The sequence below is a fragment of the Chiroxiphia lanceolata genome, chromosome 2 (genome assembly GCF_009829145.1).
Source record: "Chiroxiphia lanceolata isolate bChiLan1 chromosome 2, bChiLan1.pri, whole genome shotgun sequence".
Lineage (NCBI taxonomy): Eukaryota > Metazoa > Chordata > Aves > Passeriformes > Pipridae > Chiroxiphia > Chiroxiphia lanceolata.
The window spans coordinates 114,877,118-114,900,853 of record NC_045638.1 but is presented as its reverse complement, the minus strand read 5'-3'; the positions used below and the strand labels follow the sequence as shown (position 1 = coordinate 114,900,853).

Sequence of the window (23,736 nt, the reverse complement as noted above, 5' to 3'; positions counted from 1 at the left end):
TGGCAGCACCACCGACTTGACAACAATTAGTGCTTAATTAATTAGCTGTCCCTCCACCCCCCAGCTGGCACAGGAGGAGCAGTTCTGAAAGCCAAGGAAATCAGGGTTATAAAGCAAAGCCACAGGGACACAGGGATTGCCATCAGTGGCCTCATGGAGCGTTCAGATCACCAGAAAAATCATTGTAAAACTTTACATCCGTGGAATGTTTGGGCTCAGGATTGACATTCCAGCAGAAGGGTTTGATGGCCCTTGTCCAAAGTCCCCTTCCCTGGGGAGCCTGTTCCAACATCTATGAATAAAACAAAATGAAATAAAATAAAATAAAATAAAATAAAATAATAAACCTGGCACCCCAAATCCAGGAAGTTCCTGAAGTTATTCTTGTTATCCTTTCGAAATAAGGGAATAAAACATTTACAAACAGAGTCCTAATGCAAAATAAATCTATTTTCCAGGGGTTTTAAAGCAGTGACACGGACAGGTGAGTCCTTGTGTCAAGGTGACCTTCCCTTTCCCCTCCCATTGCATTCTCCTTGTGAAAGTGGGATGGAAATGCTTTTGGGAGCCCCTTCAGGAAAAGGGCAGGATTTTCTCTGTGTGCCAAAAAATCCCTCATTTCCCACCAGGCAGCAGAAAACCAACATGAAGAGTGGGAACAAAGAGAGAAGACAAAGCAAAAAAGCAACGTTTCCTCCCTGACCTGTCGGCCCTCAACATTCATGTTATGCAAATCACATGCAAATCACATCCAGCCAAAGTCTCCTTGAACATGAAAAGGCCTCCTGACCTTGCAGTGCATCCAAATCCCAATAATTTCCTGACAACTTTTCAGGGAAGTCCTTTGAAGCCTGACTCTCACTTGGGATCCACAAACAGTAATTGAATTAACTCCCATTTCAGCTGCTAAAGGTTCATTCAGGAGGTTCCAGGGCTCTATCCCACCTTTTCCCAAAAAAAGGCTGCTGTGAGCTCAGGAATTTGTAACACAAGGGGGTTCCCCCCCAATTAACAGCTCCTGTTTTAATTACGCTTTTATTTTGGCTACACCAGAACCAAAAGTTGATTGGACACACCTCACATGGAACAAAACATTTGATTTGCTATAGAAATAGAACAGGAATTCTAATGGAAAACAAGAATCATGGAATGGTTTGGGTTGGGAGGGACCTTAAAGTTCATCCAGTTCCATGGGCAGGGACCCTTTCCACTATCCCAGGTTGCTCCAATCTGGCCTGGAAGCAGTTCCCCTGCAAGAAATTTCAGACTGAGGAAAACCAAAGGATGTTGGCAGAGCTGGTCTTGTATTGGCTTGTTTTCTCTTTCCACAGATGGATCCCATGCTGTGAATTCCCAGCTTTTCCTCTGCGGGATGACGGGTTTCACCCCCAGGTGACTCACAAACACATGGATTTCTTCAAAGCTCCCTGTGTGTCCAACTCTGCTCTCAGCAGCTCCCAAACAGCTTCCTTGATATATTCCCTATTAATTCCTTTCACTGCAAGCCTTGCTGATGTTCCCTTCGGATCCCTGCTGGAATCTTGTACTCCCGACTGAGCTGCGTCCTCCTCCAGCTGATCATCTCCTTTCCTTTATCTCCACAACCCTAATTCCTTGTGTTTTGCTGTAAAGACCTCCAGGAACACAAGACACTTCTCTCTACTCCTTTCTTTCCCCAAATGATGGATTGGGAGACTCTGGTTGGCCACTGGGAAAAGCCCTTTGGAGAGGTGGGCACTGTGTTACTGCACCAGGTTCACCAGGGATTTGCTGGATAGAATGGTTTTCCAAGGTTTGGGATATTCCTAATGGCCTCCAGCCAGGAGTTTCCTTCTGGTGGGACACAAGAAACCTTGGAGGGGTGGGAGGGCAGCGCTCCCACTTTTCCATTTGTGGATATCTCATACTCAGTCAGAGAAATGAGGCTGTGATGCCTCATCACACAGCCAAGAATTCCTTCCCAATATCCCATCTAACCCTGCCCTCTAGCACTGGGAAGCCATTCCCTCTTGTCCTGCCCCTCCAGCCCCTTGGGAAAAACTCCTTTATGGGATTCAACGAGCATCTACAAGGACTTGAAGTAGGAATGTGATGAATTCACAAGTTTCATTTTACTTGGAAAATAAACTCAACATTCCCAGATGATGTTTTGGGAAATATTGGGTGGTACTTTTTTTTTTCCCTTTACAAAATAACAGGTTTAATACAAAATTTAATACAAAATTCCTGGTTTAATTCAGTTTTAGGAGATGATTCCAACAGCAAGGAAGAACTAAGGAATTAAATCCATAATAAGCAGGCCAAGGTGTAAGACAGGACCTAGGCCGGATGCTTGTCCTCCGGAAAACCAGTCCTAAGATGTTGCACAACGACCCGTGGAACAGAGGGAAAGCACAGGACCTGGCTGATCCCACAGGAATTGCCAGGCAACAGGAGGGGAAAAAAATGTCCCTGATGGCAAGAAAAGGAGGGGAACTGTGAGAGGAGCCATGACCTCTCCGATCCAGAGAGCCTGGGAATACACATCCAGAAAGAACAAGGAAAATGCTTCCCAAGACCCCTCTTTCTTCCTTTAGGTTTGTTTTTTCCCCAATAAAACTTTTTAAAATCAATATAAAATATTCTGGTTATTCCTTTTCAATGAATAATATGTATTGAATCAAATTTAAGTTGATCATTTGATATTTAATTCCTTTAATTACAGACATGCATTTGAACGGAATGGGGTGGGAATATGGAAGTCAGAGCATGGGGAATGACATCCCATAAATATAATATACATTTCTCCATAGAAACTTCCCAGGGTACAACCCTGCATTACTGGGATCATGCCTTCCCAGTATTCCTCACTGGCATTACTGGGAATGTGTTATCCCACCAGTATCCTTCACTGGCATTCCTGGGAATGTGCCTGGAGCTCTCCTTTTTTATTTGATGCCAAATATCTGTTACTGGCTGGAAAGAGAAGGAAAAGTCTGATCCCAAAGGACAGGAATGACATTCTGGAATCCTATCCTACATTTCCACAAAACACAAGCAAAATATTATTTTTAGGAAAAGGTTTTTTCTCCCGGAGGGAGCACTGGAACAGGCTCCCTGAGGAGGTGGCCACTTCCAAAGCTGCCAGAGCTCAAGGAGCACATGGTGAGATTGTTGGGGTGTCCTGGAGCTGGACCTTGATCCTTGTGGGTCCCTCCCAATCCTGGATATCCCTGGGTTCTATAATCTGCTGAGGCAGCCATGTGGGAGCAGAGCAGAATTCCCATCCCCTCCATAGCTACATTCCCGAGCTCCTGAGTGACCCAGGACTTGTAATCCCCTTCTGCTGGAGCGTGGTGGATACAAATGCTAATCCTCCTGATTTGCAATTCCCAGCTGATCCTGAAAATCTTCTGCAGACACTGGATGAGGGAATAGAAAAGGGAGCAGAGACACAACAGCAATGATGAGGCCAAGCCAAAAAACCTCCTCAGCCCCTGACAATTGCAAAACATCATGGGATCAAAAATCCTGGGAACAATAGGAAAGCCATAAGAACTGAAGAATGCTCCTTGAGGAATTGGATTAGGAAGGAAGAGGGAGAAATTCCAGAGGCAGAGGGAATGTAAAAAGCAGTAAGTGCATCTTGGAGCCCAAAGCCAGGAGCAGAGGCTGAGTCACAGCAGCTATATTTGGAATAAATCCAGAAGAATCATTCCTAAAATAGGTGAACTAAACCCTAAGAAGGAGAAAAAGGAAATTCCATCCTGAATATAAAGTGAAAAACCTCCTCTTGCAAAGTTCAACGTGGTAAGGAAAGCTCTGGTCTCACCAGCATCCCAAGGGAATGAAACACCGAGGGAGCTGAAGGGGACCTTTGTTAAACATAATCCTGGAATTACAAAAGAGCCACAGGAAAACAGGGCTCCATTTCCAGCCTTGTAATCCCATACTTAACACTCTCTGTCCCTCGGAAAGAAAAAAACACCCCTGTTTTGCTGGGGTTTGAAGGCAGGTGAGTGTTTACCCACAGACCAAAGCCAGGCTCCAGCTGAACAGCGGGAACGGCAGGAACTCCGGGGGTTCGATTTCCCAGGGATGATGAGACCGGGAGAGGATGTGCAGCTCTGGAAAGGTTTGGGAACTCTCAGTATTCCCAAAAAGAGGGGGCTCATACCTCCAGCAGCTCTGCCTTGCAGGGGTGGCTTTCTTAGCAGAGCCAGCCCACGTATCATCTTCTGCCAAGCTCCTTCCCTGATGTTCTCCGGGTACATCCCGCTCAGGATCCTGAGCCAAACACCCCATTATGTGGCTGTTAATTAGGGCTCCGTGTCACCCCCTGAGCAATTAAACATCATCTCCTGCTCTGGCTTTGTTAAACTAATGTCTACACCCACATCCCACTTCCCAGGAAAGAGCTGGAAGTTGTGCTGCAGCCGGGCTGGGTTTAGCTCCCCCCGAGCAGGATTTTGGGGGGATCTGCTGGTCCATATCCTATATATCCTACACATATTCCTGATATAGGCTGGAGACTCCACATGGGGCTGTGTAATCTCCCGACAGACCCATCACCCACCAATCCAAAGAAACCAACTTCCAGAGGTTTCAGGTGCATCCAAAGCTGCTCCATATAATTAAACCACCCCAGATTCCTGAACTATGCCATAAATTCTTTACTGGGGAAAACCTATGCAATAAATCAGGAATACAGATCCCTGTATCTGGTCAGAATTATTCCGGAGGCAGAGCCTTGTTGGGATCCTTTGGAGCTCCAGGCACATCCCTAAGGATTTGCTGTGGCACCTTTCCAAGCGCTCTTAATATTCCCTGAAAACAGCTTCCCTAGCACGGAATCAGAGGGACCTCTGGGAATCAACTCAGATTCCTCAGGAGATAACTCCATATTTTAACCACAGAAACAAAGTCCTTGGTTGTCCTTTGACCAAATTATGGATCTTTTTCCATCCCCAGAAAGCAAATGTAATCTGACAATTCCCTTTTCAAAGGTTACCTGGAACACAGAGCTGGGAATTATTCTGGTAGAGGGATTTATTACTAGTCCAACTTCCCCCAGGTTTCCTTCACAATTCCCTCTCCAGCCAAGGGCAGCAAATTGGAATCTGCTCCACATCCCTGTGGGATAATGGCCTAACAGAAGTGGGAATTATTTCCTTATATTAGGAGAAAACAGCCCTCAACTAGACAAAGACATGGAATTGCTCATTTCCAAGTGTTTCTGGATGAGGGGGAAAAGGGGGAAAAAAGATGTTCCAGCTCTCCCTGAAATGCATCTCCTACATCCCAAAATCAAACCAATCGCCACAAAAAGCTGCACGTGTTGTTCCTACCTCGGGAATATTGGACATTCCCTGGTTTATTTGGGATTTTTTCAGTAGCAAGAGCTGCCTTTACCAGGAGGACTCAGAGAACCGAGTCAGCCACGCAGGAATTCTGCAAACAAACAGCATTTCAGGTCTTCCCTGCCAAGGAAAAAAGCTGATTTGGGACAGGGAAAAACTGCCACTGAAGATGTTTCCAAGGACTTGGCTTGGAATGACACGGTCCTGTTTTTCTGACCTCACTTTTCTTGTCAGAACCATTTCTCTGAGCAATATTTTAGAACCTCCTGTGCCCAAAAAATCCAGATTTTTTTTAAAAAATCAACATTAGCAGTCGATTCCCACCCGGCATTCAGCTGGAATCCTGCAGACACAAAACTCTCCCAGAACAAAAAGCCGGTTTTGCCCCCTCCGACGAACAATTTCAAGGAATTTTTTCACTCTTCAAGTTGTCTTTTTGTCGAGGCAAAAGAACAGACACATTTCTTCTTCTGTACAACTTCCCAGGCTTGTCAATTAGCTCTTATTGCCAGATAAAACTGGAATTCCTCGTGCCACAAATGGAACCATCCGCAGTTGGGATGACTGGGGAAGGGAATTCAAGGATGACCATGCCTTTTCCACTTGCAGGAGAATCCATGGGCGGTTCTGGCTGGAGTGAGACCACCATTTTGACACTTTATTATGAAAAAATGGGAAATAAATGCACATAAGGACGCCAACTCCAGAATGAGGGAGAACTTTGGGTACAAAGAAGGGGTGATTTTGCTCCACTTCCAATTTATCTTCAGTTTTCCCAATGTTTTTGTGGCCACCCTCCTCTTCACTACACAACCACACCACATCCGAGGCTGACCAGGATCCTAATGATTCCCTCATTAGCTGAACTTCCCAGCAGAACACTTCCCAAGAAAAGGAAGGTCAAAGCCTGCCGTGAGCAGAAGGAAAATTCCAAAGGAGCAGGAAACTCAAACTTTTAGCTTCCCCTGCTCCCAAAGTCCAGCTTTTAAGGATCCACTCCCGCATGGAAAAGCTGCCCAACATGGGCTCAAGGAAAGGCTGCTCAGTGATTAGAAAAAAAGTGGAAAAGTTCAAAGCCACCCATTCCCAAACTGCATGTGGGATTTCACCCCATTCCCAAATTGTCTGTGGGATTTCACCCCATTCCCAAACTGGATGTGGGATTTCACCCCATTCTCAAACTGGATGTGGGATTTCACCCCATTCTCAAATTGTCTGTGGGATTTCACCCCATTCCCAAATTATCTGTGGGACTTCACCCCATGGAGCAAAGGCTTTCAGGAGGACCCTCTGGGATGAAAAGGAGAAAGAGGGAACCCTCAGCCTTGAGGGAGCATGTGGGAAAGCGGGAATAAACTCTCTGGAACGCCCATGTCTAGACAGTGCCGACGTCTTTGTGTTTGGGAAGAGGGATTAGGATGGAAGTCTGGTTGTGCTGCCCCTGGGGGGATATGAAACCAGGAGACACTTTGGGCCCTGCTCCAGGAACCACTTGATCAGGAAGGAGCTGTAGTAAAGGAGGTTTGGGAGAGGGAGAGGGAGGGTTGTGCCGAGCGGTCACAGCAATTAATGGAGCAGGGCTGACGGGGAGGGAAAAACCACTGGAACAAAACCCAGGAGAAAGGAATTCTGAGAGCAGGTCAAGGCTCCCAAGGGGATCACCCTTCCAGCTAGAGACTTAACACCACAGACAGGCTTGGAAAAGCTGAGCAGGGAGATTGTGCTGATCCCATGGTGACCCCGGAGCGTCGGGATGCTCAGGCACAAGCCAAGGATTAAAAGGGAATGTTAAACGGGATCAGCACCGGCTGAACTAAGAGGTGCCTTCTCCTTCTTCCCTTCCTTTTTGGGGCTTTAAAATCTTGCCAAGAAGCAAATTTCTCAGAGGAGACAAATTCCCATTCATTTCCAACTGATCCCCCAACAAGAAATCAGGGTTATCTTATGGAAGTCAGTCATTTTATATTAAAGTATATTTAAATGCTATAAATGTATTAAAATACAGCTATATTAAGTATAGATATATAAATACATTGAAATAATATCAGTATGTTGGATATAAATATAGTAAAATAGTATAAAATATTAAAATAGTATAAATATATTAAAATCGTATAAAAATAGTAAGTATAAATATTTAAAAGCAAGGAATTTTCCACAGGGTTGGAAAAAGGCAGCAACTCAAGAGCAAATGCCTTTGGAAAGACAAATCACCATGGAAGACATCGGTGCATCATCACACACATCCCAAATATTCAGGCTGGTTGTTGAGCCAAGGAACTTCCATGTTTCCCACCATTCCCTCTCATCTAAGGACCCTGAATCTGATGTCCAGCAGTGGAAAATGTGGAGATTTCCATGTGCAGGTGGAGATTGGAATCCTGGAAAAACATTTCCAGGTGGGTCATCATCCCACAGTCAGGTGTTCCAATCCCCACTGCCACAGGGAAGGAAGGAAGAGCTGGAAGATCCAACTGCTGGCTCCTTAATGGCAAGTTGGGATGGAAACCCAATCCAACATCCTTTTTCTGGAGCAGATAACATCCAAGAGAAAAGTAGACTTTATAGAGACAGAAGGAAATCTTAATTCCCAAACAAACCAAATTATCCAAATGATACCAATGGAATTCTTTTTTTCCAGTCAGGCATAATTCTGGAAGGTCCAATTAAAAGAAAAACCAAACACCTTAGAGTAGGATTTGCATTTCAATTAATTTCCAGTCTTTTGTGTGGAGAATCCACGGCCAGAACTGGGGACTACAGGAACTACACACTGAAATACCCCAAAAAATGTGGGAATTCCAAGGATAAAACACAGTATTCCAAGATTTGGGGGTTTTTTCCTATTGGTCTGTAGAGGAAAAATCAAACCTCAGTGGCACCACCAGGCTCTTGGTGCTGCCAAACAACAGGACAACGGGAAGAAACTGGAACACGGGAAGTTCCACCTGAACGTGAGGAAGAACTTCCCTGTGAGGGCGACAGAACACTTGGAAGAGGCTGCCCAGAGAAGTTTTGGAGTCTCCTTCCCTGGGAATATTCCCAACCTTGAAGTAGCTGCTCTCGGGGATCCTGCCTGAGCAGGGAGGTTGGGATGGATGACCTTCGGTGGCCCAAATTCTGGGATTCTGGGATTCACATACTGCTGAAATGTGGCACAATGGGCAAATCCGAGGCTCCTGGAATATTCTCCTTTGTGAGGTTCACAACAAACCCTCTGGATATCATTCCTGTGAATCCCACCCCACCAAGTTATGGCTTCCACATGTTCAAAAAAGAACATTTAATAATGAAGCCGACTGCTTCACAACTTTATTGCTTATAATTGGCTCTTGCTCTTCGAAATTCCAATTATCCAATCCAGCCTGAGAAAGGCAGGGATACAGAGCCTCTAACGAGCTTAGGGAAAAATCAAAGGGTGGAATCAAAAGCTGGCTCACACCAACTCTGTTCCCTGTGCACTCAAACGAGACTAATTAAGGCTTTTCATGGCACTTTCCCCCTTTTGGCCCCGTAAATCGGAACACGGAGCTCTTCTGAGGGAACAAAGGAATGTGGGGAAGGTGCAGCTCATTAAGCAAACTCCCAAATTCAGAATGCACTTAATCACAACCAGGTATTTCCAGCAGCACTGTGCTCCAGGAGCTGGGTAATCCACAGGGAATATTTGTTCCTCCACACAAACAAGGCTGGCACGGCGGGAAGAGGTGGGAAATTATCCATCTGGGGTTTGTGGGAGAAGGGATGTGGAGCAAACACTGCAGGGAGGAGCTATGGAAAGCATAGGGAACAGGGGGATGTTCCCCCATAGTGCCACATCCCATCCCTGGAAGTGTTCCGGGCCACGTTGGAAAAAAGTTTCACTTCAACCCCGGATTTGGAGCATTCCCAGCCCAGGGAAGATCCCACCAAACTGGCACAAACGATCCCGAGACTGAAGATCAGAAATTTTCCATCTGAGTTTGGAATCGTGGAGAAGCAAAAGCGTAAAGTCCAGGCCCAGTTCCAAATTCCACAGTGGATAAAACCCAGCCTAATGTAAAAGAGCATCACAGAATGTTTACATCAAACCAAACCAGGAGGGAGATAAGAGAGGTATTTTTGGATACATGTGGATTTTACACACAAACACACCAGGATTAACTGTTGAATTGCTGGAATTTCTCTTGGGATGTGGGTGAGTGGGACACTTTCCGGGAGTTTAAGCCAATTCCTTCCACCTTTTGATTTCTGAATGAAATCACCATCAGGAGGCTAAAAAGGCCCAAATAAAGATCCCAAAAAATTAAATATCTGAAGTGGCTGGTGGAGATTCCAAGCGGGACAATCACAGCCTGGAGAGCAATCCCAATCTCCTTGGAGATGCCAACCAGGAGCTGCTCAGCCAGGTCGCTCAGGCTCCAACAATTCCACTCTTGAGGTCTCCAGGGACCAAAGTGGGAGCTCAGACACCCAAAGTTTAAACCTAGATTCCTTAATCTGGAGCTGAACTGGACCAGGAGCACCTGGACCAGGAGCTTCCTCCTGCAAAGCCACCACTTCCCATGTTCTCACTTGGAAAAACGTCCTGTCCCAGAGATCTCCCACCAGTTCCAATCCCAGTTCCACTTCCTGGGCCTTCTCCCACCTCACCTCCCACCAATCCCACCCTTGGGATTGGAGAGACTTTGCCTCTTCACTTCCACAGCCCTGGATTTCTCGTTCTCACATCCTAAAAAAGCAGCACAATGAGGTCTCCTATTGCTTCCTCAGCTTGGAGATTTGGGGGAAACCAGGCAGGAAAAGGGTCAGGAGCAGCATCAAAGTCCCCTTTTTTTTTAATATTTATCCTTTTTTCTAGCATGAAAAGGAGAAAAAGGGGAAAGAGGGAGATGAGCAGGGGATCTTTGCTGCTGCTTCAAGGCTGGTACAGGCAAGGACAAAAAGCTTCCCTGAAATCATTGGCACTTTCTGTTCCGTCTGGGCTGAGATGGGGTGGGAGAGGAAGGAACAGTGGGATTTTGCCTGTGTCCAAAGAGCAGCCGTGGATTTAGGGCAGGTTTTTCCCAAAGCAGGGCTGAAAAATGATGAAATCCCCTCAGGATAAGGGTCACAGTGTGTCCAAATGTTTGATCCCAACACAGCCCAGCGGATCCAGGACATTTAAAGTTCATGTTACTGAGCAGCCAAACACAGAAAAGGGAGAAAAAACCCCACAGTCCTTGGTTTTCCATATTCCTGCACAAGAACAGCTGGATCAGGTCACTTCAGCCATCCCAGTGTCTTCCATAGACAGAGGTAAGCGAATTCCTAAGGGAAAACTGAAGGGCAGGCACATAGGGATGTTTTCCAAAGGGATTTCCTGACTGTTTCACAGCTCCTGTAGATAAGGTACTTAATTCTTATCTATATTTTTATATAAAAAACATGTTCAGAGGTTTGACCTGCTCAGGGCTCATAATCTGGGCACTAAATCCCAAAATGCAGAGTTTATTCACTTTACAAATCACCACAATAAAATTAAGGCCCAGAGTGTTGGTGCAGCTTCAACTCCTGCATTTCACGAGCCGGAAATTCCTTATTTTCCAGTTCCATCAAATTCCTTAAACAGAAAGAAGGGCCCAAACCAGCTCAAACAGCAACACTTTATAATCCACAGAATCCAAAGCTTTCCTGCATGGAGGGAGATGGGAAAACGGGGTCGGGAGGAGAATCTAAACCCGATGGAAGGGGACACATCAAACACGGATTGGTACCTCTGGGAGACGAGCTTCCTTTGGATGGAGATAATCCGGAGGGGAATGTGCCTGGGCAGTGAGTCTTCACAGCATTCCAGAGCTCTTGAGCAGCAACAGGACAGAGAGAAAGAGAAAGAGCCGTGAGGGCTCTGTGGGAAAACCTGTGGGACACAAAACACGGCTCCTTCCAGCACGGGGGGGTCATGGCTCCCCTGGAGCACAAGGAACAGGGACATGGGAGACAGGCTGGGAGAAAGGGAGGAGTGGGAAGGGATACCAGAGCTGGAAATAAGTCCAAGGTCTTCCCAGTTTAAGCTTCCATGCAAATCCTTGTTAACCAGCTGTTTGTGAGGATTTGGGAATACGCAGCTTTTAGCCCCAGTTTTACATGTTACTCTCAACCCCACCCCACCCCACCTTCCCAGCTGGAACAAAAGCTCTGGAACTGGAAACGAAATGTCTCTAAAAAACTGGGTTCATGCTGGAAACAACTGGGAGGAACTGGGAGTAACAGGGATCATAGTGGGAGTGGCTAGGATCATACTGGGATCATACTGGGAGCAACTGGGATTACACAGTGGGTGTGAATGGAGCTACTGGGCCTATACTGGGAGCCAACTGGGGACACATTGGGAGCAACTGGGATCAACTGGAAGATACTGGAACTATGCTGGGGGGACTGGGACCACAACTGGGGCAACTGGGACCACACTTTGGGCAACTGGGAGCAAGTGAGAGAAGCTGGGATCATGCTGGAAGCAACTGATCATGGGACTGAGCATGCTGAGGGCAACTGGGATAGACTGGGAGTGCTCATAACCATACTGGGAGTGACTGGGCTCTGGGAAGCACAGGATGCAGGAGGGGGAGGGCATCCCCTTCCCAAGCCACTCCACATGTTTTAGGCACCAGAGAGGAGCAGTAAAGCTCCTGTTCCCAAACCAGGACCAGCTCCCCGGAATAACTCTTTATTTTAATCAACCCAGGCCCAAAATGTTCCCATGAAATATTTTTTCCTGGTTTCTACCCACTGATCCCAAATTAGTTCACATTCACCCAAAAAACCCATACCCTGGGGGAGAAACCAGGATGCAGAAAATGCTGGATCCAGTCCAACAAGTGAGACTTTCTTTGGGAGTGCTGATCCATCCCACTTTTCCCTTCAGAATTCCACCACAAGACCTTTGAAATGAAACCAATGAACTCAAATGGAATCCCTGGACAGAAGTCCAAACCCACCCTGGTGATGTTCCAGTCTCCAGATAATCCCAACACTGTTGTTACCACTCAGGGAAAAGGGTAAGGAATATTTCCACCTGTTGCTTCCACAGGTGCATATTCCTACATTCTAATAACAATATTCATTGCTTGGAATTCAATCCCAGTTTCAGGCTTTTTGGCCCTTCAGAATTCAAAGGCACAACTTTGAAAACTCGTCAGAAAAGAGGAAAACACAAAGGAATTCCAGCAGAAACGAGGACTCAGCAAATCTCATCCCACCAAGCTCCTCAGTGGCAAGTGAGGTCCAGATAATCCCAACACTGTTGTTACCCCCCAGGGAAAGGGGGAAGAATGTTTCCACCTATTTTCCTACATTATAATAAGAACATTCATTGCTTGGAATTCAATCCTGGTTTCAGGCTTCTTGGTCCTTCAAAATTCCAAGGCACAACAACACTAAAATCTCTTCAGGAGAGAGAGGGTGAATTCCAGCAGAAACAAGGACTTGACAAATCTCATCCCATCAAGCTCCTCAGTGGCAAATGAGCCTCTTTCTGAGCACATTCTGTCCCCAAAGGAGCCTCAGTGCTCCAGGAGGTACCAAATATAACAGCTCCAGTTTTAATTCCTTCCAGGAATACACCCGCTCCCGCAGCAAGAAGACGTGGGCTGCGGCTTCGCTTCCAACAGCTTCGGAAAACGCAACAAATCCCTCCTTTTGTGGCAAGAACGGAGCAGAAAATAAGTTCAACCTCCCCCAGATCTTCCTCCCGCCCTGGATTTGGGGAAAGCACATCCTGCCCACGGGATCAACCATTCCTTTTGCTGCTTTCCCACCTCCAATCCCTCGTCATTATTGTTTTGTTTCCCAGAGCGGGTTTGATTCCTAAATTTGCTTCAAATCCATATTTTGGATGGCCAAGGAAGTCAATGAGCTCTTGCTCATCAAATACCAAAGGTTTGTGTCCAGCAGTGCTGAGTTCCTGGAGGGTTTCCAGGATTCAGCAGGAGGACAGGACTCACACAGCTTTTAGTGCTGAGGGCCAGGAATTGGGAAAAATCCTTTAAATTAGGACTAAACCAAAGAAATGTGAGTGTGAGGAGGTCTGGAAGTGCAAAGACATCCATTAAAGAATGAGAAAAATGAATTTGTGAGGAGGAATTAACTTGGAAAATTTAGGGGGATGGCACAACAGTGGGAAGTTTTGCTGGCACGACAACGTTCATCGAGTGTAAATACCTGGCAGGGAATAAAGGCATGGAAAGAAAGGATTTGGGAAGAAAGGAAAGCACAGGGTCATTCCTGGCTGGAAGAACTTTCCAATCTTTCCTTAAAAAGTGCCTTTGTGTCACCAAGGCTGTGCTGGAGCTGTGCAGGGAACGGGATTAGGGAAGTGATCCGGGATAAAAATAACCTGGTTTGCTGCTCCCTGATCTGGTTCACCAGATGGCCCTCAGAGAGCCCAGCAATGGGAACAGGAGCACAGCAGGAGGGGAGATCCCAGGAAAAGGTTTCACACGGAGGGAAGGAAGGACAAGGGGCAGCCAAGAGAATCAGTTGGGAATTCAGGCAGGAATTCAGACCTGGATCCCCAAGTAATGGGATGCTCAGCACAGCAACGCTCCCAGGGCTGCTCCATCTCGTGAACGTCCTCCTGCCAACACTTTTCCGGGCCAAGGGGTGGGAGCAGTTGGGAACCACCAGCAATGGCTTTGGTCAGTCTGGAGAGGGAGGAGTTTTTAAGGAAGAGAGTGAAAAGGGCCATGTGGTCCACCAGCACCTTCACACACACCCATCCCAGGAAAATATCCATCCAGGAGAACATGCATTCCAGAAAAACACCCATCCCAGGAGAACATCCATCCCAGGAGAACATCCATCCCAGGAGAACATCATCCAGAAGAACATGCATCCAGGAGAACATGTATCCAGAAGAACATGCATCCCAGAAAACACGCAACCAGGAGAACATCCATCCATGAAATCAACCATTTCAGGAAAACATCCATCCAGGAGAACATCCATCCCAGGAAAATGTGCATTCAGGGAAACTCAATGTCACAACACACAGCGACTCAACATCTCAAAGTTCCTAAAATCAAAGGGTTCTTTAAGCTCCAGAGGATTAAATATCCCACGGAACATAAGTGGGAACTCCAACTGAAAAAAAAAAAGTGTGGAATTCCTTAAACTGGCAAAGTTTGGCATCATCCTTCCTCCAGGAACATCCTGGACATGTGTCAGGATTCAGCTACTGGATGTCACCCCGACCACACCTCCCTTTCCCATCAGTCCTCCTGTATTCCTAAAATAACTTGCAGGGTGCCGGCAGAAGGGCAGGAGGGCAGAGCAGGATTAGGAAAAGTGGCAAATCCCATCCACGTTTTCACTTCCTGATTAAAAAGAAACCCAGGTCTAATCCCCTGGAAAACTGGAGGGGTTGGGTTTGGAGCCAAAAAGCGGGAAAAGGACAACTGGGACTGAAATAACAACAGCTCAGCTCTCTGCCGCTGGATTTTGGGGCCGGAGAGGATCCAGGACACAGCAGCAGGATGGGTGGATAATTCCCGATAATTCCAGATATTTAAGTCACCCGCTCTAATCTGAACTCTAGAGAGACTTAGGGTGAGATCTGGTTTATTTTTCTATTCAGTTTTAATTAAAAATGAATCATTTTTATAAGGCCAAGGTTTTCCACCCACCACTGCACCATTCCCACCTCATCTCCCACCATTATATCCCTGGAATCCCATTCCCTCCAAAGCTCCCAGTTTGGCTACAAGGTCCACAGAAAATTCCTGTGCTGATCCACAATTAACTAATTAATTGAGTAATTCATATGGATTAAGCAGCAATAAAAATCATTTAAGGTGGGCAGCTGCTTTTCCATAAAGGTGTTCCCAAAATTCCCCATAATTTTTCAAGGCCTTTAATTAACTTTCAATTACAAAGTCACTTTGAAGCAATTAAAAATGAGTTAACATTTCTTTCACTGGGGTTTATTAAGCACTTGTTCAAAGAATTCCCAACCCCTCCTTCCTTTTGGAGTCCTTGGCAATTTCCAGTTTTATTCCCTGGACTCTCTTTGCCACACGGATATCACAGGAGCAATTCCAGTGAAAAACTCCCCAAAATTCAGAGTGATGTCACCCAAATTTTAAAGAAGCCTCACACACTCAACCCCTTCCCCTTCCTGAGCACTGCCCATGGATTATCAAAATTCCTGATAATATTAGAGAAAATTAACAAGCTTTTTTCCAGCTTTTGCAAAGGATTTTAATGATTTCCTGTTCCACCCCTCCCCAGTCCCAGCATAGGCCACTCCTAAAGCTAATCCTTATCCACAGGTTTTGTTCCTCCAGATCAGCTCAGGTCACTGAGCAGAAATGGACCATTATTAATTATCCAGGAAGTCCAGAGTGGGGATTTCCTCATTTCCCAAGTTTCTGGTGTCTCCTAGTCCTCCTGAAGTTTCCCACTGCCTCTAATAAATCCATGTGCTCATTCCAAACTCCTCCAGGTTGTCCCAGAGCTCTGCCAACACCCCCCCTAATGTTATCCCACCCCAGACCTCCACATTCCACAAGCTCCTCTATTTTACTTCCAGTGCTGACTCCAACTTGGAGAACAACTTTTCCTTGCACGAAAACACCCCGGACTTTCCTCCAAACAATTCCTAAAAATTCATCTTCCCAGTACTGACCAAATGCGTCCCCCTTTTAGAGACAAGAAACAATCCTCATTCCACAGACCAAGTCTAATCTCTCCGGAATATTCAGGAGCTTCCCAAGGAAGCAGCCAAGTTAAATTCCTGAATTCCCTGCAGATCCAGGCAATGGAGGAGCACAGTTCCTTGAGGTGGGTATTTCCAATTTCAGTTGTTATTGGATGTTCCGCAACTTTTGACACCCTGCAGTGACAATTAACTCCCTTTCGCATAATTTATAGGAATTTCTATGATTTTCCAGTCGAACCCAAGGCTCGTGTGCCCAACAAACTTGGGATACCCTGGTGCCCACCTCTTGGGTAGAGATGGATGCACTGCAAGAGGATTTCCAGCTCCAGAAATTATTCCACAAATAACAAATGTATTTTCAGTATGGGTCTTGGTGGGTGTTGGGGGGTTTTGGGGTTTTTTATCTTTATAAGAAAATGAGGTGGGACTTCCCTCACAGAATTCCTGGAGGCAAAGCAAGAATAATCCTGGAGTTACTCCTGGCAGATGTGCTTTCCAACCTGAATCTTTCTGCTGGGGATTCCCACGTTTCCTCAGGGAATGGCTCAGGGTTTGGGGTTGGTTTTGCTCACCTGCCACAAGTTTTACTCCCAGTTTATCCACGGAGTTTTACAAGGTGCATCCTACCCCACCTTCCAAGCTGTTGAGAAAGATGTTTAATTGGTCTCACCAGAACATTTTTGGGGTGGGACTCTTGGAGTGCCCTGTGCAGGGCCAGGATTTGGACTCCAGGATCCTTGTGGGTCCTAACTCAGGATATTCCACGATTCTATTATTATATCCTACAATAACCAGCCCTCTGCTCACATCAAACCACTGACCTTTACAACCAGTTTTCCACCCCAAAATCCAGCCCCCCAAGGCTGTAGAATGTCCTGGAATTTCCTAAATCTAAGGAAGTGACACCCTCTGTGCTCCCATCACCCTCAAAGCTGGACATCTCCAGGGGGAACACCACGAGTGGTGTTTGCAACCAAGCCCCTCTGCACAAATGCAAATTCAATTCTGCTGGCACAGCTCAGATCTGAGGCGTGGCAGTGGAAAAATTTGAGGAAGAAGTGATAAAACAAAGGTAAGGAAAATCATATCCAAGCCCTACCTCCGTGTGCTCTTCCTTGACCTGCTAAAAGCCTCCTGGAATAACCAGCCAAGCACACAGATGGCCCCTCCTGGGGAGGCCATTCACACTCCAAATTGTCCACAAAGAGGGGAAAATAAGGATTGGTGCTTTTGATGGAGAGAAAAAAAAAGGACTTGCAAGAATTCCAAGTCCTAAATTTCACTGTATAGCTCAAAACACAAACAGACTTGGTGTTCCTCCACATAAAGGGTTCTGAGAGAAGAGCAGTGGTTTTGTAGGAAAGGCACAAGATCAAAAACCAGGAAAGTGGCTAAAAGCAAGTGGTGTGTCAGGACAACAGCAGAAACCCAGGGAAAATCAGGAAAATCCTGTCAGGAATTATGCAAAAGAAGGATCACTGAGTGACTGTCATTGAGTTATTTGGGATAAATCACCACAGAGCAACATCATCAGCGTCTGTCTCCATTCACAACATGGTCCCTGGGCCACCCTGGCCACCTACAAATCCCAACAAATCCCAGATTAACATGGAGACTCTCAGAATATGCAGAGTAGGCCATAAGAAATTGGACAATGGGGGGGAAAAAAATGGCCCCAAAACTTGCCTGCAAACCCAGAACAGGGTGAACAAAGAGAGGAGTGTCCCTGAACGCCAGTGATTCCTGCTCACCCCTTCATCAGGATCAGCAGTGCTTCCCATGGACATCCAACAGGATTATCCAACCATGCACAAACATCTCATCCTTGGCATCCTCAGTGAATGACCTGCTCACACCTTGGTGACACTGGGAGAAAGGAATTGTTGCTCTCCCGAGGATAAATCATTGTCCTTGTCACGATCCCTGTCGGGATGTACAAGAATGAGCTCTAGAAAGTGTAATTTTTAACACTCACATCCCCAAAAAACCTCTTGGCTCGGCTCCAGGAAGGAAGGAGACAGAGAGAACAATCTCGTCTGATGTTTAGTGCTCCAGATAACACAGGAAAATTTCTCCTCCTGCCTCTTCCACAGCCCAAAAATGAGTAATTCTGTGCCAGGAGCTCTCATCCACTCCACAAATCAAGTCACTGAAACCACAGCCTAAAAACTGGGTTTCAAAAAGCCAATTTATTACGATTACTGTGCCCACACAGGAGAGCCCTTGTGTTCCTGCTGCATCAACAACCTCTCCAAAGCCACAGGAAAAGGAAAATCAATACTGGGGAGTTTTTCTCACATCAATTTATCTCCTGCTGAAAAAAAAAAAAAACAAAACCCACAAACCCACCTCGTTTCTGAGAGTGCCACACGTGACAGATCCCAGGTTTCCTCAGAGCAAGGGGAATAAAACCAGCTTTTGGTTGGTTTTAACCACCCAAGCCCTGCCTTGCTGGACTCAGATTTTGCTTTTGATAAAACCTGAGGGAAAAACTTGAACGAACTCAGGGCAGCCTCAGGAAACTTGGCACTGGGACACAGAGCCTTTTGTTCCGGATCCTGCGGTGCTGGCGCAGCTCTGGAGCCCATTAGCAGGGAATGGGCCGCTAAATATTCCATGAATCTGGATTTTCAGACATTTCCCAGGCCAGGTTCTGTCACCACAGGTCGTACAAACTGGGATGACAGTTGCTAAATTAAGTATATCCTGCACAGCAGCCTCTGAAAAGCACTCCCAGAGTCCTCATCCAGGAACAAATCCTTGTATTTATATATTTTATAGATTTATTTTTATGTATTTTATATATTTTATATCTTTAACTTCATGTATTTTATATATTTTATATATTTATTTTATATATTTATATTAATATATTTATATATTTAATATATTTTAAATCTTCATATATGTTATATATTTTATGTTTTATACATTTTATATGTTTTATACATTTTATAGGTATATTCAATATGTTGAATGTCTATTCACATACTTATTTTTATATACTTATTTTATATATTCTACATCTTTATCTTCATATATTTTATATATAAAATATATCTTACATATTCATTTTTATATTTTATATATTTATTTTATATCTTTTATGTATTTCTACTCATATATTTATATATTTATATATAAATATATTTTAATATATTTTTCTTTATCTTTATGTATTTTATATCTTTATCTTCATATATTTAATATATTTGATATATTTAATATTTGATATTTAGTTATATATTTAATATATTTTAATAATTTATATATTTAATCTATTTTATATAGTTATATATTTTATGTAATATATTAAATATATTATTTATATAAGTTATAAATATAACTTAATACAGTTATATATTTATTTTTATACATATTAGCTATTCATTTAAAATATATTTCTATGTATGTCTATATACATCTCCAAAGTATTTTTTCCCCTCCAACCACAACCCCCAAAATTCCACTGCACAAAGCCTTCCAGACTGGTGCTTCCACAGGAATCAAAACAAATCCCAGGACAGCATTCCCTGTTGAGCAGACTAATCTTGTCTCCCTCATTTTCTTTTTCCAGGTCATCAGTTTAACTTCCCTCTCTGGCAGCTCTGGGAGAGCCTCTGAAAGAACTTGGAGCCTTTCACCACCAGAGCCTTCCAACAGATCCCAAACAGGAACAAATCCTCTCCTAAACTGATGCCACAGCTCTCATCCCCCAGGTGGGGATGACTTCCAAAGATTTCCTTGGATGCATCCAAAACAGGACAACAAAGTGGTGAAAGGGCTGTCCCGGGAGGAGCAGCTGAGGCCTTTGGGCTTGTCTGTTGGAGAATTTCTTCCCAATATCCCATCTCTCCCTGCCCTCTGGCAGTGGGAAGCCATTCCCTGTGTCCTGTCCCTCCATCCCTTGTCCCCAGTCCCTCTCCAGCTCTCTTGGAGCCCCTTTAGGCCCTGCAAGGGGCTCTCAGCTCTCCCTGGAGCCTTCTCTTCTCCAGGTGAACCCCCCCAGCTCTCCCAGCTCCAGAGTAGAGGGGCTGCAGCCCTGGCAGCATCTCCGGGGTCTCCTCTGGACTCTGTCCAGCAGCCCCACATCCTCGTGCTGTTGTTCCCCTCACATACACTGTGAGGGATCCTATGGATCCTATTCCAGCAGTTCCAGGGACCACACACGTGGGTCTTCATCTCTTCAGTACCTCCGTGGTGAATTCCTAGGGGTGGAATTTTGGCGGGAAAATAAGGAAAAGGAACGTGACTGGCTCAGTGTGGGGGGAATGAGCTGCCTTAGTCTGTTCCCATCCTAAAAGAGTCTCAGCATCCTGGGTTTGGAGCTGCCCAGCCTGAATTCCCGGGGACTCTCGGGCAACGTTAAGGAAATAAGGCAAGTCCATAATTTATGAACAGGAGATGTATTGAATGTGACAGGGAAAACAACGGGAGATTAGGATCCACAGGATGAACATTTGGGACAGCAGCAGAGCATTCCTGGAAGCTGGTTGTGCATCCTTAATGGTGCACAATAAAGGGGAATAAACCTTTAATATATAACAGAGGGGCTGGTTTTTGAGAATTGATTTTTATGATCCAATTTGTTTGGTTATATTTTAGTCTGAAAAAATAGGGGCTCCTGGTCAGACTTGGAAGAAAACAAAGTTTGATGCTTTATATATATATATATATATATATATATAATATCCATAATAGCCCTTCCTCTGTCTCTCTGTCCACATGTGATGTGGTGATGCCACTCTGAGCATCCTGATCCCTGGGTGGGAACACAGATCTGAGGGATACTGTCCCTGCTTTCCTGTGCTGTGGAGTTTTAGCTGTCTTTTAAAATGGAAGAAGGGACTATAATCCATGGAACACACGGGGATTTTATTTAAAAATCCTCCTTTTTTAGGGAGAGTGGTTTAACTATGGAATGGAACAAAACTATGGCATTCTTTCACTACATTTTCCATAAAATCCAGGTATGGAAGGGTGGCCATGCCCAGACTTGCTGTACATTGATTTTGTTTGCAAAAGCACTGTAATTATTCAGTTCTCCTGCCAGTTTGGCACAGGAAGACAAGCGAAATCCCAAGTGGAATGTTTTCCCCATGGAAAGTCTTTCTCCACGGTTTGTTTCTTTCCCTTCCTTAGCTCCAGCATCATAATCTGATTGGCAAACCATCTAAAAACTGGATTGCAGAGCTGGTGACGTGAAGCGATTGGCTCCAGAGGAGGGCAGAGGTGGGGGAAACATCCAACATCCTGGATTGTGCTCTTGGAGAGCCTGCCAGGCTGCAGTGACCTGGAATGTGTCCAGCTGTGCTGCCACCAGCAGCTCTTCATCTTTTAACTCCATTCCTGCTCTTGGTGGCAGCTGTTTCATCCTCCTGCAAAAGACAGTTCCAGGAGGGGGGAAAAAAATCCTAAAAGAACTGCAAAGGAAGGAGTTCTTTGGAATATTGGGTCTAAACATAGCTGCTGCTGCTGCTGGCTGGGTCCATTTTTAGCCCGGTTTCCCAAAGAAATGAGGCTCATCCAGCAGGAACATCTGGCTGCTTTCTCACAGGTTGGGAGAGCACAGCTCAGCTGCAGCCAAATTTGGACCAAAAATAGGGGTTTGCTCCAGGTTTTGCTGTCTGGGGGTTGGGATATTCGAGTTTTGGTCTCTTTTTGGCCACAGGGAGGGATGAGCTTTAAGGTCCCTTCCTTCTCTCACCATTCTGTGATTCCACGACACAATTCCTTGATTCCCTGATTCCCTGTTTCCCAGAGACACGAGGCACATCCCCATTTGCTCCAGAGTCCCAACCCGGATTTTTTTTGTTTGGAAGCAGGACAAGATCTGTCATTTCAGCAGCACCTCCCCATCACTGGGATCATTGAAGAATTTACTCAGTGACCTTTCAGCTGCAGATAAACAGATCCACTCCTTAAACATTAACTCCTTCAAACCCATATTAATGTAGGATTTTTGGTGGGAGGGGGGGTTTAAATTATCTTATATTTACCCCCTGGCAGCTCTTGGGGGGAAAAAACTCTATCTTTTTAAGAGGATATTCAATTATTTTAATCTGAAGAGCATTATAAACATTTCCCACTGTCCAGGAAGGACAATCTGGTGCTGTTGGGACATTAATCCTGGAAGGAACACAATAGGGTGAAATTGTTACACATGGCCTAGGGGTTATTCCAACGCTGGAACAACTGGACTAACGGGGTGGAATTAAAAACTATAAGATCCTGGTGCCCAAAAAGAGCAACATAAAAACCACAGAAATTAAAAATGAACCCTGTAGAAGCATAAAAAAAATATTTTCTAAACCCCATCCATCCTATTCCACTCAAGAAAAACAATAATCAGCAGGAAAATTCTCTTACTTCCATTTGGACAAGGAAAATTTACTGCGGAGAAGAACCCAGGAGTGGCAAGATGGAAGAGAGGAGAGATAATCTAATAGGGCCTTTTTCTATCTAATTTTTTATGATTCTGCTGAAAAATGACCTGAATAAGTGAAGTTATTTGCCCTTGTCCTCTTTGTTCATATTGGATTTGGTCATGAGGGAAATGCTGCCAAGGAGAGGATGTTTGACTCAATTTACTGCCCTTTGTGATTGCTCCATAAAATATTGGATATGTGATGGAAAAGGTGGTGGGGGCTTGGGGGGGAGAAGGGGGTTTGCCGTGGAAAAAGAAGGAACTATTAAAGTAAAAAGTAAAAATGAAGGCAACGAGGAGTGATGGAATTTCCTGTGGAGAATGTTTATCTCTCAGAGGATTATATTTAACCTGGATGTGGGATCATTTTAAAAACCAGCCGTTGAGTATTGACCAAATAGCAGCATTTCAGTTCCAAGTAGGTCACAAATAACACTGGAGTCAGAAGCCCCATCCCTCTGCTGCCCAGACTCCAGGAGCTGAGGTTTCCTTTGAATTCCCGGGATTTATTATCCTTCTACTTTTGGACTCTGGCTGTTAACCCTCCACTGCTCCTGGTTTTACAGCCAAAGGCAGGAAATCCCAACCTGCTCTGCCTGATCTCACACCGTGCTCCAAGGCTCCTTTTTCCGTGGAATACACCCCCCGCCCCGACATCTGTGCCGACAAAACCTGGATCACAGACCGTGATCCATAAATAACACGGAATTACGGTCACGAGCACCAACAATCCATTCCTTTGGACTCCAAGGACCCCATAATTATGCAGGATCTGTTAAAACCTGGGAACACATTCCCTATACGCCCCACTCAAGATTCCAGTCAGAGCTTTTGGCATCTCTCTCTTCCCGTCCAATCCCGCCCCAAAAACAAGAGTCTGGGAAAACGCGACCGCGCCGCCTTGGAATAAGCGGCGTCAAAAATTCCAAGCAAATGAGTACCACATGTCTGGGAAGCAGCTCCTTTTCCTGGGCTGACCTTGGAGGCTGAAGGGCTGCCCCTTTCCTGAAAAAAGGACTGCAGAAAGGAAAATATCCCGGCTGCTGCTCTGTAAGCACAGGGATAAGATCCTGCATCCATAAAGGACACGCAGTGTGTGTTCGGGATAAGATGGGATTCAACAGCTCAGCTTAAATATTCCCATTTCCCAGGAGTTTCCCTAAAAGCTGAATGGGCTCCTAGAGAGTGGGAGTTACTCCCAGAGCGGGAGTTACTCACAGACAGGCATTGGATTTTAGGTTTCTATTGGGGATTCCCTAAATCGCTGCTGCTGCAGAATCCCCCACGGATTTACT

General features: G+C 45.3%; 1 protein-coding gene across 5 annotated transcripts in view; it reads right to left on the bottom strand.

The window, feature by feature from the left end:
* Positions 1-23,736, bottom strand: part of FAM168A (family with sequence similarity 168 member A) — a 79,320-nt gene that overhangs the window by 37,160 nt on the left and 18,424 nt on the right. Inside the window, exons 2-3 of one of the 5 annotated variants that reach the window (XM_032678810.1) lie at positions 11,075-11,158; positions 5,328-5,459 (exon numbers count right to left, since the gene is read on the bottom strand). The exons of 1 other annotated variant lie outside the window; for it this stretch is intronic. In XM_032678810.1, coding sequence (XP_032534701.1) covers positions 5,328-5,345 — 18 coding nt within the window. In that variant the 5' untranslated portion in view covers positions 5,346-5,459; positions 11,075-11,158. Of the gene's footprint in view, positions 1-5,327; positions 5,460-11,074; positions 11,218-23,736 lie in introns of those variants that run through there. 3 more of the 5 variants (XM_032678811.1, XM_032678812.1, XM_032678813.1) reach the window with 3 other exon arrangements.